At 37.7% G+C, this 15,310-nt stretch overlaps 3 protein-coding genes across 3 annotated transcripts; 1 reads left to right on the top strand and 2 right to left on the bottom strand.

Moving 5' to 3' along the window:
* Nucleotides 1-1,469: 1,469 nt before the first annotated feature.
* LOC113352673 (zinc finger BED domain-containing protein RICESLEEPER 2-like) lies at nucleotides 1,470-2,733 on the bottom strand. Its single transcript, XM_026596470.1, has 3 exons — nucleotides 2,500-2,733; nucleotides 1,899-2,276; nucleotides 1,470-1,760 (listed from the first exon to the last, which is right to left on the bottom strand). The coding sequence occupies exons 1-3, from the start codon at nucleotides 2,731-2,733 to the stop codon at nucleotides 1,470-1,472; spliced, it is 903 nt and encodes a 300-aa protein (XP_026452255.1).
* Nucleotides 2,734-2,784: 51 nt separating this feature from the next.
* On the bottom strand, nucleotides 2,785-3,318 carry LOC113352672. Its single transcript, XM_026596469.1, has one exon. The coding sequence runs from the start codon at nucleotides 3,316-3,318 to the stop codon at nucleotides 2,785-2,787; it is 534 nt and encodes a 177-aa protein (XP_026452254.1).
* Nucleotides 3,319-12,915: 9,597 nt separating this feature from the next.
* Nucleotides 12,916-14,669, top strand: LOC113354450 (F-box/kelch-repeat protein At1g57790-like). Its single transcript, XM_026597777.1, has 2 exons — nucleotides 12,916-13,213; nucleotides 13,302-14,669. The coding sequence occupies exons 1-2, from the start codon at nucleotides 12,972-12,974 to the stop codon at nucleotides 14,530-14,532; spliced, it is 1,473 nt and encodes a 490-aa protein (XP_026453562.1). The 5' UTR covers nucleotides 12,916-12,971; the 3' UTR covers nucleotides 14,533-14,669.
* Nucleotides 14,670-15,310: the final 641 nt, after the last annotated feature.

Genomic DNA, 15,310 nt, shown 5'->3' with positions numbered 1-15,310 from the left:
ACCAACTATCATAATATTGCAGAAACAAGTCCAGGCTAAGTGCAGGTTTTGTGTTGTATGGGCGAGTTGATTTAGGTGCCGGAGTATTTGCAGGTGGCTAATTGACAACAATCAAGCAGGTCTAGAACCAAAGATCAAGCAAGTCTAGAAACAAAGTGATGAATAATATGCTGAAAAGGGGGCAGCAGTGAAACGAAACGAAAAGAATACTTGGTATAGGACTGAGATGGCAGTATTATCTACAATTAGGGCTGCACATACTCCGGTACGGACCGGTTCTCTTATGGAACCGGTGTCTGTACTTGGTGTTGACCGGTACCTCTTTTTGAGTACCGGTACCTGTACTTGTACTTGGTGTTGTACCTGTACCGTACCGGACCGGTACCGGTTTTTTCACCCGGAAAACGTTACAAACTAATACTAAGTTATACAACATTTCCATATGATCAATGTATCCAAAATAAGTTCAGGTTGCGTACATACTTAAGTTCAACATTTCCATAACTTCAAAACAACAAATCCAAAATAAGAAATGAAATGTGATCATTACAAACGAAAATGGATGGTTGCAAAGCCTGCAGTTGCAATTTGCAATTCTAGCCTGCATTCATTTGCAATTTGCAATCCTAGCCTGCATTCATTTCCATAAGTTACATAGTAGTAATGAGAATTTGATATAGAAATGAATCTAAATTATGTTTCAACAAGGACAGCAAGAAAGATAAAGAAAGTTACCAACCTTCCATTTCTTAGCAAGGAGCCAAGAAATAAACTTCACGCTTTTAGGAAATTCTCAATTATGACTGCAACAGGTAAAAAAAAAAAAACAAAAAGAAATAATTAAACTTCAGTTAATACAATAAAAGTAATTACTATTAAAAAAACAAAAAAGAAGAAAAACCTAAATAAGTACCTGCCGCATCTTCACCATCATCATCAGGTACATAATTACATAGAAGATTAAGATCAATGGGTTTTTGTAAATAGCTTTGTGTACAGAGCAATGCCTCAACCGTCTTTGTAGACATAGAAGCTCTCCATGGAGTAAGCACGCGCTTCCCGGTGCTAAAAGCTGATTCAGAGGATACTAAAGACACGGGCAAGGATAATATATCTCTTGCAATGTAGGACAGTACCTTATACCTGTTTGCATTAGCCTGCCACCAAGCCAATATGTCAAAGTCATCATCTTGATCTACTTCACGCATTTTTCCATCCATCATCACATCTGTCAAGTACCTATCTAACTCCGTTGTTCTTGCTTCATCAACACAACTTGGGTTGTCCCAATGCTGTCTCTTCCTTGATTGAATTCTTGATTTCAACCCTTGAGATGGCGTGCTAACTGAACTGGCAACTACCGAAGCAACACTAGATGACCCTTCCTCATGAGTTGAATACACTGAACTATAATCATCAAAGAGTTCCTGAAATTCTAATTTCACCTTTCTCATGATTCTTTGAACCTCTCACAAATTGTTCTCAAACAAACAGTTAAGAGTAAATTTTAGCCCCTTTAGTTTCTCTCTTGGATCCAACAATTGAGCAAAAAACATAACAGGATTCATTTTCTCGTACACACCCCAATACTTATTGTACTTGGCAAACATAAGACGAGACATACGTGCAATAAATGGATCTGATGCTACATTTTCTCTAAATTCAATTAATTGTTCATGGATGAATACCAACTCCCATAAGAAAGAATGAGTAGTGACTTGTGTAGAAGTAGAAAAATTGACAGTTGCATCGAAGAATACCTTTAAACACTTCATAAGACCTCTAGTATAAGACCAATCTTCTGCATAAGGAGCATGAGTCTTTACTTTCTTTTTCTTCTTCTTATTTACCTCTTCTTCCATATCCTCAACCTCTTCATCTTCTTCCATATCCTCAACCACTTCTTCCAAGATATCATCACTAGTTATAGCTTCCTCAATATCAGCATCACTTGGTAAAACAGATTCCTTGTCTTGCTCAAAAATAAACCTCTCTTGAAAGTCCTTACCAATCTGTGCTAACATTGCAAAAACTTTTTCATATCTTTGAGCAGCTTCTAACATCAAGTAAGTGTTATTCCATCGAGTGTATACATCTAAATTCAGTGCTTTCTTGTAATTTATCTTTGCTAGGGAAGCACATTGTTTAAACTTTTCATACCTAGAAGGAGAACCAAGAACATATTTTACAACTGACCTTATCCTTTTAACAGATTCATTAAAGAGTCGTACTGCATCTTTTATGATAAGAGCAAGAACATGGGCTGAACACCTCACCTGATAACAATAAACAAATAATCAAGAAAAATTAGTCATAACTCATAAGATGCATGTGACAAATTCCAAAATAAATTAATGATGTGAAATGAGAATGTTACATGTAAATATTTAGCTCTGATTGGTGATCTTATCCAGCTAGTAACAACTTGCTTCAGATGATCTATAGCTACTTTGTTGGCGCTGACATTGTCTAGAGTGACACCAAATATATCTTTTAGACCCAATCTTCCAAAAAATCCACCAACTTCTCATCGATTGCAATACCTGTGTGACCTTCAACTTGACAAAACATGAGTATTCTCTTCTGCAGTTTCCAGTTCTGATCAATGTAGTGAGCGGTTACACAAATATAATTAAAATTATTTGGTGATGTCCATGTGCCAGTTGTCAAAGATACGCTCTGCTTAGATGTCAAGAAGTAAGTTTTTAGGTTATTCTTCTCTTCTACATACATCTTTAACATATCCCTATAAATTGTCATACGTCCTGGAACCTTGAACCTAGGTTATGCCTCTTGCATCAATGCCACAAAGCCTGACCCTTCTACTTTTCTAAAAGGAATTTCATCCATAATTATCCACTCAACAAGACGCCTTCTTAACCTATCATAATTGTAAGTATGAGCAATAAGTTTACCATCCTGACCTGGTTTTGGGGGTGGCATCAACAGAGATGGTTGTCCCTTTTCTTTCTTCCTATTAGGATTCTTTAGACATCTATTCAAATGCTTTCGCAATCCAGAAGTGCCATTATTGTCATTGTGAGCTTTGTATTTATTGTGGCAATAACGACATTCAGCCCATTTATCATCTATCCTAGTCATTTCCAACCAAACAGTTGATCTCACTCTGTCGTGATTCTTTTTGCTATCACCAACTTCAACTGCTTCAGCTCTACCTTTACTTGTTGGAGTTGCAGTTTCAGATTCATTTGTGTGAGATGCAGCTTGAGAGGATGATCTAACTTCTGTTTGTTGAGTTGTACTTGTAGTTGGAGTTGCAGTTGCATTTGTATTTGGAGTTGCATTTGATGTGGTCATCTAACAAACATAAAACAGAACCAATTACATTCAGATTATTGCAATCACACACCAACAATTACAAATTTACAATGCACAGAATGTCCTAGTCGATTAAACTAATAAATATTTTTAATAACAAAAAGGGTTGTTTAATTAGAATGTGCACAGAATGTCCTAATAAATATTTACAATGCACAGAATGTGCTAGTTGAATCTCTACCACAGGTGATTTTATAAGCATATTTAATGAGATATAGGGCTGAATATGGAAAGCCTAGGAAATACTCGATCAGTGTCCAATTTGGGTAAGAAACAATTTCGTTAAGGCATCTAAAACATTCAATGTGATTATCTGCAGACAGCTAAGCTAACGGCAGTGCACCTATCTCCGTGTCACTACTCACTACAAGGAGATACTTACTATCCATGACTAAGTCGAAACTCTGTGTTCTATTCTAACATACTAAGAAGTGTAAGATTAAAAAAATGAATATGATCACACTATGATTAAACCAAAAAAAAAACTATACAGTGTATATTTATTGTTAGTGAGAAAATAAAAACTACCCAAAGGATCTGATATTTTAATTTTCACAAATATTAAAATAGTTAATAACATAGAGAAACTAAAGTCAATGATGCTTTGCTGAGACATAAAGGGAGACCAGAGACCCGTGTTGAAAAATGAGAAAAATGAGAAGCAAGTTAGAAAATTTACAAGTAGCATGGTTCATATCACTACCAATACATAACACAGTAAGAGTGTAAGTGATAGACGCATTTATGTGTCTAATATAGCTCATTTGTATATATTGTTAGTACTCGATATTGTACTTATTTGGTTATTTTATGTATTTGTAGGTGTTTTTGGAAAATAATCTCTTGCGGCGAATTTGGCTAAAAATGTGGCATTTGGACCTCCGTTGATAACGTACCGGAAGCGCCTCAGAAGTGTACCGGAAGTATCCCAGAAATACCCCGGAGGAACCCCGAAAAAAGTGCGGAAAATGCCCCAGAGGACACTTGCTATACGGACCCTTGATTTTGGATAAGGGGTAACCTAATTACTAAGGGGTGACCCATTTCCAGGCATCTGCTAAAGGGAGACCAGCCACAGATAAGGGGAGGTCAACTTCTCAAATTTAAAAGCAAATTTTGGCGGGAAAATGCATGCAGCGTCTGGCAGATTTGAAGATCGAATTTTGGACGTGATTTTAAGAGATTCAATTGCTGTATTTGGTACGTATGGACTCTGCATGACTAAACAGGCCTGATACAATCAATTGGACCCAACCAATTGGGCTGGAATGGCCGAGAGAGAGTTTCAAAGTCTCAACAGAGAGACGTGTTCTGTTTCGAGTTCAGGAGATTTTTGAGAGATTTCTGGAGGACTTTGACGCTGGATTAACATGTACATGGTCTTATTCAAGTCTAGGAAAGAGTTTGGTAGCTATTTTATAGCTAACAGCACGTGAAAAAGCTCAACAGAAGCGATTATTCTCTCAACAGCGCAGAGAAGAAAAAGAAAGAAAAAGTCGGAATTTATACGAGATATTTGGGTCTGTGGGATATATAAGAGTTGTTTCAAGTCATTAAAGGGGTTAGAAACCCTTAGGAGAGAGTTAGGAGGAGTTTAGAGACGAGTAGAGGAAGTTACAGAGAATTGGTGTTGCTGCTGCTGCTGCCATTGAAGAACCTGAAGAACACGAAGAACAGACTCGCAGAGTCCGTCGTTCTTCAGCAGTCTTATTTCAAAACCAACTGTCGTTGTTTTACAGCAGTTAGTGCTACTATCGTTGTTTTTAAGACCCTTCCACTTTGTAACAGTGACGCTGTAACATTTATACAGCGTTGCAAACTTCTTTTTACACCATTTTCATCAATAAAAACACATTATTAAGCCATGAATACATCTTATGATCATGTTTTTGGGATGAGGAGCTAAACCCAATCCAAGGGGTGACAGAGGAAGCCATTCTCACAATAATTATGTGGTAATCTCTATTTTATTAATTTATGCAATATTTTTATATGATTAATTGCATTGATAAAAATGATTTAAATGGTTTTTATTAATCAACTGTGTTTTCCCTTGATAATGCATGCTTAGTTTTAGACTCTTGATGCATTATACTTGTGATTAACATTTGATATTTTGGAAAATCTGCTCTTGGCAATTTTTAGAATCAACCCAATTATTTAAATTGCATAGTAAAAAAATATTAGATCACATAAGTATTGTTGATTGGTGGAATCTTAACCCCTATTTCTCCATAAAATTTTACTTCAGTTTGCTATTTTTCTTAAATTTTATTTAAATCTAGAAATTTTGTTACCTTCACAAGTCTGAAAAGACCCAGTTTTTACCACTACTACAATCACTATTTGAAAACCATCAGTAAGACTATCATCTACAATGACAAATGACAATGAACTGACTAAGAGAGTAAAAGGGGAAAAAAACTGCGTGTGAATAACGCATGATTCCAAAAAGACAAACAAAAGGAGAAAAAAACTGCGTGTGAACAGATTGAATACTGTCACAATGAAACAAACAACTCTCTTTTTAGTTTTGATAACAACCACTCTACAGCAAAAGAGGAATGATAATGAAGCAGAGTCATGAATCAAGCAGCTCTTTGTCAGGTTCCTAAAGTTTTATCACTAGTTCCCAACTACCAACTAACATTAACATTCTTATAATAGAACTATCCCTGTGTAAAATCTAACACAATTTCTAAAACTTCAGAAATTACACTATACGCTCCTTCTCAGCATCAATGTACTAATCTAGTTCTTAACATAATCAGTTAATCACTTGTTTCCTTCATTCTCTGATGTCAAACTCTTAACACACCACTCTCAAATCCACCCAACATTCTTTACCCTTTTATAAAATTTTCTTGATATTTCAAATTCTATAAACCCAGAATACAAGCATTAACCCAACACAATTGAGCAATTTTTATCAAATAAATGACATCCCATAAGAATTCAAGCATAAAAGAGCAATTTTTATCAAATAACAACTACAATTGCAACTCACTATATTTATAGCCATAAAAGAGCAATCTTTATCTTCCATGTAATTCTAACCCAACACAGCAGTGTCAATTTATGACACTGAACATTTATCTTTGATTGAAATGAGATCAAATCACAGAGGAAGAATAGAAAGAACGATTTACCTTCACTTCTTCACGCCACTGAACATATAGATCAAATCACAATTCTGTAAACAAGTAAAAACCCTAAATCAATCTAAAATCAAACCCTAAATCAATATACAATCAAACAATTCGAACCATAAGGAGAAGAATACTGACCTGATAGAGATGGTGATACACTGATAGTGATTTTCAATCTAAATGATTCAAACCCTAAGAGAAGATCAGAAAAATCCAGCCTGCAGCCTTCGCTGAGAAGAAGAAACGAAGAAAAAGAAATGAAGAATGCTTCTTCTGTTTTATTTTTCTCGACATCCTATGTCTTGGACGGCTAGGATTAAAACCCTATACAGATCTTGACGGCTAATAATAACCGGTACAGATGGTCCGGTTCAAGTCCGGTTCTCTTCAAGAACCAGTGTCTGTACCGGTCTAGTTCGGTTCTCAAATTTCAGAACCGGTGTCTGTCCCGGCCAAGCCGGTTCCGATTCGGTACCGATCCAGTATCACCGGTTCTACTCCGGTCCAGGTCGTTTAGACCGGTTCTTGTGCAGCCCTATCTACAATCAGGTTTAGCAGCAGCAACAAAAGCAGTGCACTCACAAACAGAAGTGAAGTTCAACTAATAGCAACATTCAGTACACGTGTCTCATTTAATATGAAAGAATTGCTTATGGAATTTGTAATTGATAAGAGAAGATGATGATGAGATTGATGAATATGGAATTCGGTTTGTTCAGAGAATGATCACCGGGAATGTGTCTGGATTCTCATGGCCTTTTCTTAGATGGGCTGGTGGAAAAGGTGACAAGTGTTTTGAGAAAATTGGAAACTGAGATTGCCACTGTAATGCACAACAAGTGTTTGAAGGTTGGTATATATGCTAGACTTCAGTTTGTCACCGGCTGGCTGATCCAATTATTGCTATCTTTGTGCCTGAGATGGAGAGTGATCCTTGTTCAAATTGCTGGGGAAGAGAAACTCAGGCAGAAGAATCTCTCAAGTGTTATTCACTGCAACTTGTACTGACAACGCAACGGAGAGCACATCGTTATTAAGATTTACCAGTGCACGAAAACCAGGAAAAGTGCTTATGCTGGTTTCGAGCTTTAACGAATCAAAGAAAGAGACATACCTATCGAGGTCCTGGAGCTGGAGAACAAGAATGACAACACTATCGCACTTGGTTGGGAGCCAAAAGGACATAGGCTTGCTGGTCGCGTTCTGGTGATTTTATCGTTCTTGCTGTCAAAGGACAATTGGAATTCTGCAATGTTGATGGGCATATAACCATGGGAACCGCGGAACATTTCATGGCAACAAACAACGAATTCGGATCCCACTGCAAGATATGTGGCTCCTACTGTTGCTTCAGTTCATGATATGGAAATGGGTTCAACATCTGGGATTTCACTTGAAAGCTGCTAGACAAGATCTCAAAGGATCTCAAAGGATCATTTCCATCAGTTCTGTAGCGTCCAAGGCCACAATCTGACTAATTGGATGTTTCATTATCAGAAAAACCTCACAAATACCATTTCTGCACGGTGCTATTCGGATTTTCTATGAAGCTGATTCAAATATTCAGTGGATTATGGAGAAAGCTCAGTCTTGTAAGTCTCGCTTACATTCGAGGTTTGAATTCTTGTTCGTAATAGTTATATCTATATCTGAGTGTGTTTTAGATGTTCAATTTTCTGGTGATGTTTTACCTTTGATGCTGCTATATCATTTCACTACTACATAGCGAAGTTGGTCAAACGATAATTGTGATATACTTGGGATTCTAATTGAACTGGTGGAAACTAAACTTAGGAGTCTTGATTAGCTCAGGAAGTGGTTTCTAGGCCTTAACTACTCGAGCTGGATGAGAGGAACCGCTCGCGGAAGATTTTCTACTCGAACTGTTCAAACATTTTCGAACTATTTAATGCTAGGATTGAGGTCAATTCTAGGGTGGGAATCTGCCCTAACAAGATCTACTAGATAGGATCCACTGTGGTGCATTCTCTAGAAATTCCTTCTTTCCTGACAAGGCTGTCTGCAAAGGTTTTAGTCTAGACGTCAACCTTTTGATAGATTGGATGACACAAGCTACGGTTAGACACAGACATTGGTTATGAACACGAAGCAATAAAAGAAGAAGATGGTTATCTGCATGTTACTAGTTAGATTATTTCATTCGGGGCAAGTTAGACAACTCTCTGAGGTGCCCACTGCTTTCACTTGAGACTGCCAGTCCTCATTTGGAGAGAACCCTACCTACACTCAGTCCCCTGCTAAAACACCTGGTTTCAGCAGTTCAGTACACAGAATTTGGATCTTCTGGAAACGGCAATTTTGCTAATTCGAAGATAAGTACAGATTTGAGGCCTTGGATTTTGTCTCCACGTTCTAGTTTTTTGAAGGTTTCCCTTTAAATTCTGTTAGCAGTGCGTGTGCTCAGATCAATCTTTTTACTGATATGATCTTTTAAATGTTTTCTGACATAACATGGATTGGAGTATTAAGTGAAATACGCCACTGAATTTTGTTATCTATTGATTCATCTTCGCTCAATATTGCATATAAAAGCCAAATCTGAAAGTTTTGTAGTTGTTTTGTTACTTGCCGGTCTCTTTTATGGGCCGACTTATTACTTACATGGTTTCAATATTAACTAGGTTATCCCCAATCAAGAGTCAAGAAAAGTTGCACTTACTGCTCAAGCTGAAAACTGAGGGGAATTGCTATGAAGTTAACTTCTTCTCTTATTTGAGATAATATGGACGTTGACTGTTAGCCGTGAAAATCTTGGTGAAAAATCAGTCAAAAAACTATCGTTTCCCCGCAATGGATTCTTACTCTTAGCTAATGGCAGCTAAAATGAACACAATTAGCTTTGTTAGAGAAAGATTTACTTCTACCAAAACCAAATGTTGTTAGCTAAAATGAACACAATTAGCTTTTTTTAATAAATGTTGGTTTAGCTAATTGTTTCTTTTGCAGGTGGAGTATCTTCCCTATTGGTGTCTTGACAAGTCATGGAAGATTTTGTCGATATACTGCAAGAAGTTGTTTCGTCGAGATCATTACCAGGTCGCTTCACACATATCGAACCAAAGCACCCAATTTTTCAGAATATGGCCTCGGAGATTATTGCAGTTCTCAACACACCTCATTTCAGTATCCTACTGTAATTTTCCATCAGTTCTGTTGCGTCAAGGCCACAACCTGACTTATTGGGTGTTTCATTACCAGAACAACCTAACAAACACCATTTCTGCGCTTGTACTACCTGGATTTTATTTGAAGCTGATTCAAATATTCAGTGGGTTATAGAGAAAGGTCAGTCTTATAAAGCCAGAGTCTCGCTTGCATTCGAGGTTTGTATTCTTGTTCCTTGTAGTTATTTCTCTGTCTGAGCATGTTTTAGATGTTCAATTTTCTGGTGTTGTTTTACCTTTGATGCTGCTATATCATCTATGTTCAAATCATTTCACTACTACATAGCGAAGTTGGTCAAAGGATAATGTTTTATACTTGTGATTCTGAACTGATGCAAATCAAACTTAGGATTCTTGGTTAGCTCAGGAAGTGGTTTCTAGGCCTTAACTACTCGATCTGGATGAGAGGAACCGCTCGCGGAAGATTTTCTATATAAGGGTGGGGGTACGGGGATCCTTTACTGTTGAAACATTTTCCAAGTATTTAATGCTAGGATTGAGTTCAATTCTTGGTAGGTGGGAATCTTCCCCAATAAGCTCTACTAGGTATGATCCACTGGGGGGCATTCCCTAGAAATTCCTTCTTTCCTGACAAGGCTGTTCGCAGTGGTTTTAGTCTAGACGTAAATCTTTTAATAGATTGGATGACACAAGCTAGGGTTAGACACAGACATTGGTGAGAACACTAAGCAACGAAAAAAGGAAATGGTTATCTGCATGTTACTAGTTAGATTGTTTCATTTAGGACAAGTTAGACAGCCCTCTGAGGTGCTCACTCCTTTCACTTGCATCTGCCAGTCCTTGTTTGGAAAGAACCCAACACTCAGTCCCCTGCTAAATAACATGGTTTTAGCAGTTCAGTACATCCTCCGGAAACAGCAATTTTCCATAATTCGTAGATAAGTACAAATGTTAAGCCTTGGGTTTAGTTGAATGAATTACATCAAAAACATCATTCTTCAATGCTTATTTATCTGTGTAGTCTCCACGTCTAGTTTTTCGAATGCTCTGGTTCAAATTCTGTTACCCAGTGTGCGTGTGCTCAGATCAATCTTTATATAGATAAGCTTACAAATATTTTCTGACTTAAGCATCAATTGTTAACTTAGATATAACATTTTCTGACTTAACATTTTCTTCTCCCAATAAAAGGCAAATCTGAAAGTTTTGAAGTTGTTTTGTTACTTCAAAATATCATAATGTTTTGCAGGCAAACCTCTTTGCTGTGTGTGGCCCTAATTGTCCAATTATAAGACCCGCTTAATGGGTTGAGTTGAACTTTATGAAGAGTCTTTGTGCTTTGCCTTGGGTCCTAGCAGGGGTCAACTAGGTGATTTCCAATTAAGTGTTGGAAAAGTGGCACTTATTGCTCATGCTGAAAACCCGAGGGGAATTGCTAATGGAGGTAACTTCTACCCTCATTTATTCTTCATTCGAGATCAATGCTCTTGACCGTGAAAATCTAGGTGAAAAATCAGTGGAAATACTAACTTTTCCCACAATGGATTCTTAATCTGAGAAAGTTGGTAATCGACAGTTAAAATGAACACAGTTAGCTCATTGGTGAAAGAATCACTTCTACCAAAGAAAAGGTTCTTTTGTGAATTAGCTAATTGCTTCTTTTGCAGGTGAAGCATCTTCCCCATTCGTCACTTGACAAGTCATGGAAGATTTTGTCTTTATACTGCGGGTAGTTGTTTCGCCGAGATCATTACCAGGTCACTTTACACATATCCAACAAATGCACTAAACTTTTCAGAATAAGGCCTCAGAGCTCATTGCAGTTCTCAACACACCTCACTTCAGTATGCTACTGTTATGACTAAACTGCCAAGTACAATGAGTAGCTAGTAGCATGTGAATTGAACTTAGATTACTGTATTCTAAATCTGTTAAACAAAAAGCATCGTCGTAATCAGGTAATGTGATTCTGACTTTAGTGTCATAGAATGTTTGTCTGTTTGAGGTTATAACTCTGCTGCAATGATTTTGGGTCAGTTGAAGATTTGTACACTGATGAAGGCATGGACTAGCCCATGTTGGCTGGATGAGACATCAGACAGGCATTGTGCAACTAATTCGAACTGGTTCCTGAGTTTCTCTTTATTTGATGTGGTTAGCTCTAAAAATCTCCACATGAATATAAATTGGTTATTTTAATATCAAAAAAGAAAAAGAAAAATAAATAAAGATGGATATCTGTTGGATACGTAAACGGTACATGGACTTCTGGAGCTGTGTCAAGCCCAATTGGAGTCGAAAACCGAGAAGAGGAAGTATTGTCCTTGTGAGATAAGGAAATCCTAGAAACACATAGTTTTATAGAAACTGAAACCCTTATAAATACAACTCTCAATATCTATCAATTCATCATCGGAGGTTTTTTTTTCTCAGTATTTCTTTCATGGCTAAAAAAAAACAGGCAACTTCAGCAGCATCATCTGTGGCGGAGGGAATGTGCAGTGCACATGGAAGACCACCATTACCCCAGCTAGCGCCTTGGCTTGTAATTCCTTACGGAAAGAGGATGAAAAATCAAGCTTTTTACAACTTATGTGAACCGGATAATAAGACTTGTCAAAAACTTATACCAGAGTTGAGCGGCAAATCCTTTTATCAGAAACCATGTCACCAAGGATGGTTGGTTATTTTATGTGATCAGATTAAAGTTGATTACACCCCAAATTGGACTTTTGGGGATTGTTTTATGTGGAATCCTGCAACGTTAGAGACAATACAGTTACCTAGCATACCCTCTTCAGGTCACACATACGATAAATACATTTTAGTGGATTGTGTTTTGACCGGGCCTCCTAAAACTGGAACTACTAGTAGTAGTTCCGGTGATGAAACCGAATCATTGGTTTTCATTCTTTTGGAGCGACGTGATAATGAGTGCGATTATATCTTTCTGTTTTGCCGCCCTGGAGAACGACAATGGAGAAAACATAAATATACTAGAGCAGTGCATTGTCTAGGTCCTAATGATATATCATCACTTCACTATCTCAAAGGCAGTTTGTATGGTTTAAGTAGTTCCAATGTATCTCATTTCAAGATCGAGGTGGAACAAATAGATGGAGACAATTTTAGCCTCTGTGTAAGTCCAATTGAGACATGTAATGACACCGGCTATCTCCCCTGTATAGGAGGAATATACACCAGCTGCACCATAACAAAATATGTGCAATCATGTGACGAACTTTACAGGCTTGTTTTTCGTTACACGATTCGAGGCGATGAAGTGCAAGGTCAGGAAGTCATCTCACTGAACGTTGCCAGGTTGAATTTTTCTTTAATGCAGTGGAAGGAGGTGAGCAGTTTTGGTGATCATGTTCTCTTTTCTGGCAAAAGCACAACAGCTTGTTGCTCGGCAGCTGAGTTGGGTTTCAATAGGGGTTGTTTGTATTACACACTGCCCGAGGATCAGAGCTTGTACAAATTTGAATTAGAAGGCACTGGTACTGTAACGTTGCCGTGTCTAAAGCTTCCAACACCATGCTTTTCGTCAGATTGGATTATGATGCCTACCACTTTCAGGTACCGAGCATTCCCTTGCTAATCAAATTTTTTTTGACTCAGTGTTGTTCCATTATCACTAATAGTTAACTTATGCAATAATCTGCAGGGTTGGAGAACAAGAAAGATCTGAACTTATGTTAAATAGACGGGAAGAAAGAGATTTCATAACCAGCATTGGAGTAAGATTAAATAACAAATGTGAGAATCAGGGAGAAGTAAATCAACAAGGACCTTGGAGTATTCTTCAAGACGACACTCTACTCAAGACAGCAAGTTATCTCCATCCAATTGACTACAAACAATTTCGATTAGTCTGTAAAGCAATTCGATCGAATCTACCTATATTTAAGCAAACACCAACTTCCGGTACGATCTTAAGCAACAGATATGTGTCTCCATGGCTAGTATTTTCTGTCAACAATGAGTGCACTGTCTACAATTTTGTCGACCCGATGCATAATAATGAGAACTACTTTATGGAACGTCCCTTGCTAAAAGGAGCTATAATTCGTTTCCAAAAGGACGGCTGGCTACTTATGTCGGAGGGAGCTCACAGATTATTCTTTCACAACCCCTTCACGAAAGAGACCATTAATATTCCGGATTTGCCTCAACATTACCACTTCTCCAACATCTCATTCTTTTCATTACCGACTTGTTCTGATTGTGTAGTTTATGGCATTCAAGTAGATGAAGAAGATGAGGGTATCCGTGTCTATATCATTGCAAGGGGAGAGAAGTCTTGGAGGGATCACATGTTTGATAATATCGATACGGATGGGTACTACATGCCATCACTTAACACTCCAGTTCTATACAAAGGGATTTTGTATTCTGTAGATTATAATGGACTTGTAGGAACTTTAAGCTCGGAAGACAACATTAATTGGAGTTACCAAGTTGTTAATAAGCCCCGCGGAATATTTGATGGTGCATATCCTAGCTTTCTGGTGGAGTGTGGAGGAGATCTTTTATTAGTGAAATTAGGACGTATGGGGGTATTCAAAGGAATTTTCAGATTAAATTTCTCGAAGAAGGAATGGGTCAGAGTAAAGAGTCTGGGAAAACATATGTTATTCATCAGCTATACATCTTGTGTCTCAAGAATTGCTCCGCGTGCTGATATGGAGAACAAGATATATTTTTCTAGATTGTCCTTGCATGGGGAAGGAATATTATTGTATTCACTTGATACAGGTAATTACCATTCTCTTGGGAATCAACGTTCTTCAAAAGATTTTTATGATACAAAGGGGTGGGCATCATGGTCTTGGATTGAACCTAATTGGTCAAGGTCGACTTCAGAGGAGCTCGATTGGTTTGCAAATCTTTCATAATACTATCTATTAATTAGTGTTTTCTTGTATTCCATAACAACCATGTAACCCATGTGGTTGCACGAAGAGATGATACATTCTCTCGCAACGTTTTCTTGTATTCCATGACAACCATGTAACCCATGTGGTTGCTCGAAGAGATGATACATTCTCTCGCAACTGGGATATATTAGTTATCGATGAATATTATTTTAATTTATGATACGTAATAAAGCGGTTGCATTATAAATCAACAATGAAATTCTGATGTCTTGCATAGTTAAAAACATATAGCCCATGATAGTTTATCAAAAGACTCGTGTTACCGATGTCTTTAGTCCCTCAAGAACAAAGTGAAGACATTCTGTTATAGAAATTAAAATCTACAAGGGTATTTAGCTCGGAATCTTTTCAGCAGCACTTGTCCTTAACTGTTACTGTCCGAGACAGTGAAGTCCCAAGATGGCGCGATACCGAAGTCAGTGGTATGGATAATGGAGCTGCATAGTCCAACGATGAAGCATCAAGATGACCGATACAAGAAAGGTTACTTACACATACTATGCGATAGTGTTGCATATCCTTGATTCATAGTTGGCCCAGCTCAAGGAAGGAATTAGGGAATGCAATGTATGACTTAAGCGTTGCCCAAGGCTTGGACAATGCATATGCAACAGTGGCATCGCCAAATGCGACATTGTTATCTATTCCTGGGCAAAAAGAATGAAGGTGATGCACCTAAAGTATGAAGTTGAGCCAAGCAACATGGCCAAGTTTATTGTAGCGCTAAGATGGTTGT

Source organism: Papaver somniferum, chromosome 2 (assembly GCF_003573695.1).
Source record: "Papaver somniferum cultivar HN1 chromosome 2, ASM357369v1, whole genome shotgun sequence".
Classification (NCBI taxonomy): domain Eukaryota; kingdom Viridiplantae; phylum Streptophyta; class Magnoliopsida; order Ranunculales; family Papaveraceae; genus Papaver; species Papaver somniferum.
Note: the sequence above shows the minus strand (reverse complement) of the source record. Positions and strands in the feature narration are given on the sequence as shown.